Here is a 3035-nt window from a genome sequence, read left to right on the forward strand (position 1 = left end):
TGCAAAAAGAAAAATACCACTATATACGAACAATTCATAAAATTAGAACTTCAGAACCCGAAAAATAAATATAAAGATATAGAAATAAATTAACCCATATTCTGAGGATCATGTACCAAAAGAATGCTATAATAAAATATTAAGAGAATAATAAGAATAATATGAAAGGTTTATGGAAAGTATTAAATAGAGCTCATTAGAAATGGAGCAAAAAGCTCTGGTTTACCCTGAGTTTTTTGTGGACAAAAAAATGTTATTAATAATACCCCAGAAGTTGTGTTAATGAGTTTATGGTTTTAATGAATCTTTGTAAATGTGGGGCCGATCTGGCAGAAAAAATTAAAACCCTAGTAGAAACAGCTAAAGGGGAAGATACGGACCTCTGGAATGTCGAAAACAATAGCTCTTTCTTCTCACACAGTCGACAGAAAAATAAATAATACGATACTGTGCAAAATGTAAAAAGCAAATCCTCGACCGACTTGGAATAATATTGATATGATTATAGTAAAAAACATTATTGCAGAAATTGGAGAACCATTGACTCATCTCGTTAACTTGTCTTTTCAATCTGGTAAATTCCCAAATAAATGAAAATGGCAAAAGTTATATCATTATATAAAACTGGGGATAAACACCATTACACAAATTACAGACCTGTTTCATTGCTCTCTCAGTTTTCCAAGATCCTTGAAAAGCTTTTTACAAAAAGACTTGACAGTTTCATGGAAACACATCAGCTTTTGGACGACAGTCAATATGGATTCAGGAAAGATAGATCAACATCTATGGCACTAATGGAATTAAGTGAGGAAATAGCAAACTGCATGGACAATAAAAAACAAGCAGTGGGAATATTTATAGACTTAAAAAAAACATTTGACACCATAGATCACAATATGTTACTGATAAAAACTGGAACGATATGGCATCAGAGGGTTGGGATTAAACTGGGTGAGAGATTATTTAAGCAACAAATTGGTGAACATAAATCAGAATACATGAACATAACTTGTGGAGTACCTCAGGGGTCCGTGTTGGGTCCAAAGCTGTTCATAATATACATCAACGACATTTGCAGAGTATCAAATTTATTGAAATGTATTTGATTTGCAGATGACACTAATATTTTTTGTTTCCGGTGACAATTTGAAAGAGCTAATGGAAGTGATAACAGCAGAAATTATTAAAGTAAAACATTGGTTTGACACAAACAAATTATCATTAAATATAAGCAAAACAAAGATTATGTTATTTGGAAAACATAAAACAAATCCACAGGTGCAATTAATACTAGATAACATAAACATAGAAAGAGTATATGAAATTAAGTTCCTTGGTGTGGTTTTAGACCACAAAATCAGCTGGAAACCTCATATCACTCATGTAAAAGCAAAACTGGCTAAAACCATCGCAATTTTGGGAAAAGCCAGACACATTCTGGACTACAACTCATTGTATATTCTATATCTGATTTACTGTGTGGAGATTTGGGGAAACACGTACAAAACCAACCTACAGCCGTTATGCACATTACAAAAAAGGGCTATAAGAGTTATCAATAATGTTGGATATCTTGAACACACTAATGTATTATTTTTGAAGTCACACATATTGAAGTTCATTGAACTGGTTAAATTTAAAACGGCACAAATCATGTACAGAGCAAGACATCATCTACTACCAAGGAAATTAAAAACATTGTTCGTAGACAGAGAGGGTGGGTATAATTTGAAAGGAAATCTACATTTTAAACAACTCAAGGTCAGAACAACTCTGAGAAGTATGAGTATAACAATCTGTGGGGTGATTTTATGGAATAGTTTGGAGCAGGAGTTAAAACAAAGCACAACCATAATTCAGTTTAAAAGGATGTTCAGAATTACTTTTTTGAAAAACTATGAGAATGAAGAGAGGTGATTGAAGATGAGAAATTATTGTAAATGTATGTATAAATGTAAAGATGTGAGTAGAAATAACTTGCAGAAATGATTTAAAGGATAATCATCGATTAGCAGTAAGTAAGGGGTGGGAATTAATAAGCATTTGCTTCCTCCAGCTCCATTTCGGACACATATGATTTATTATTATTATTATTATTAATATTTGTGTTGAATATATACATATTATTATGAATATTGATAAATACTGTATTCTAACAATACGGTATTCTGTTTTTCACATTTATTATTATTATTATTTTTTTTAATCTGTTCGAAATAAAGATGGAAATGAAATGAAATCATTGCCCAGCCTACAGAATATATTCACTCCTGTTTCAGGTCTAGTTTTGTATGCAGGGCTGTAGTTTTGTGGAGCTGCAGTGTTTATACCTAAACTGTATATCTACTACCACTTGACAACTTTACTGTTAATTGAACCAAAGTTGTCTGATCTGAGAGCATCCACCGCACACACATACACAATTTACCCTATTAATTAAAGCGTCTCTGCTACTCTTATAACACCTGATCACAATGACTGATGTGTACTATTTGAATTGACTAATAATGAGCAACCCAACGCTTCATGTCAACCGTTGCATCTTTCTGTATTTGCAGCTATTTGTTGTCAACTTGGTGGAGATGTTTTCTAAGTTAGTAGTGCGATGAGCTCTCAGGGTCACCATGTTTTTTCTCTGTATGATATATTTCTCTGTCTGCACACGACACAGACCTCAGTTTGTGCTAACGACTGGATCCTGGCTCTGCACCAAATCCTGCTCATCCTACTGATCATAGGGAAGTGGCTGCTGCCGGCCGCTGGAGAGCTGACCAGAGACCAGCTCTCCCAGTTACTGCTCATCTTCGTGGGCACCGCCGCCGACATACTGGAGTTCACCTCGGAAACACTGACTGACATGAAGTGAGTAACAGGACAGAGGAGAGCAGGGAAGGTGTTGACTTGTTGACTTAACATCGATGTGAAATCAAACCTGTGTGTGTGTGTGTGTGTGTGTGTGTGTGTGTGTGTGTGTGTGTGTGTGTGTGTGTGTGTGTGTGTGTGTGTGTGTGTGTGTGTGTGTGTGTGTGTGG

General features: G+C 34.9%; 1 protein-coding gene across 1 annotated transcript in view; it reads left to right on the top strand.

The window, feature by feature from the left end:
• Positions 1–2865, top strand: part of tmem26b (transmembrane protein 26b) — a gene marked incomplete at its 3' end in the record, with an annotated part of 8785 nt that extends 5920 nt beyond the window's left edge. Inside the window, exon 4 of the mRNA XM_010785991.1 lies at positions 2675–2865. Coding sequence (XP_010784293.1) covers positions 2675–2865 — 191 coding nt within the window. The remainder of the gene's footprint in view (positions 1–2674) is intronic.
• Between the last annotated feature and the right edge of the window lie 170 nt (positions 2866–3035).

The sequence above is a fragment of the Notothenia coriiceps genome, unplaced genomic scaffold (assembly GCF_000735185.1).
Source record: "Notothenia coriiceps isolate Sejong01 unplaced genomic scaffold, NC01 NC01_scaffold00028553, whole genome shotgun sequence".
NCBI classification, from domain to species: domain Eukaryota; kingdom Metazoa; phylum Chordata; class Actinopteri; order Perciformes; family Nototheniidae; genus Notothenia; species Notothenia coriiceps.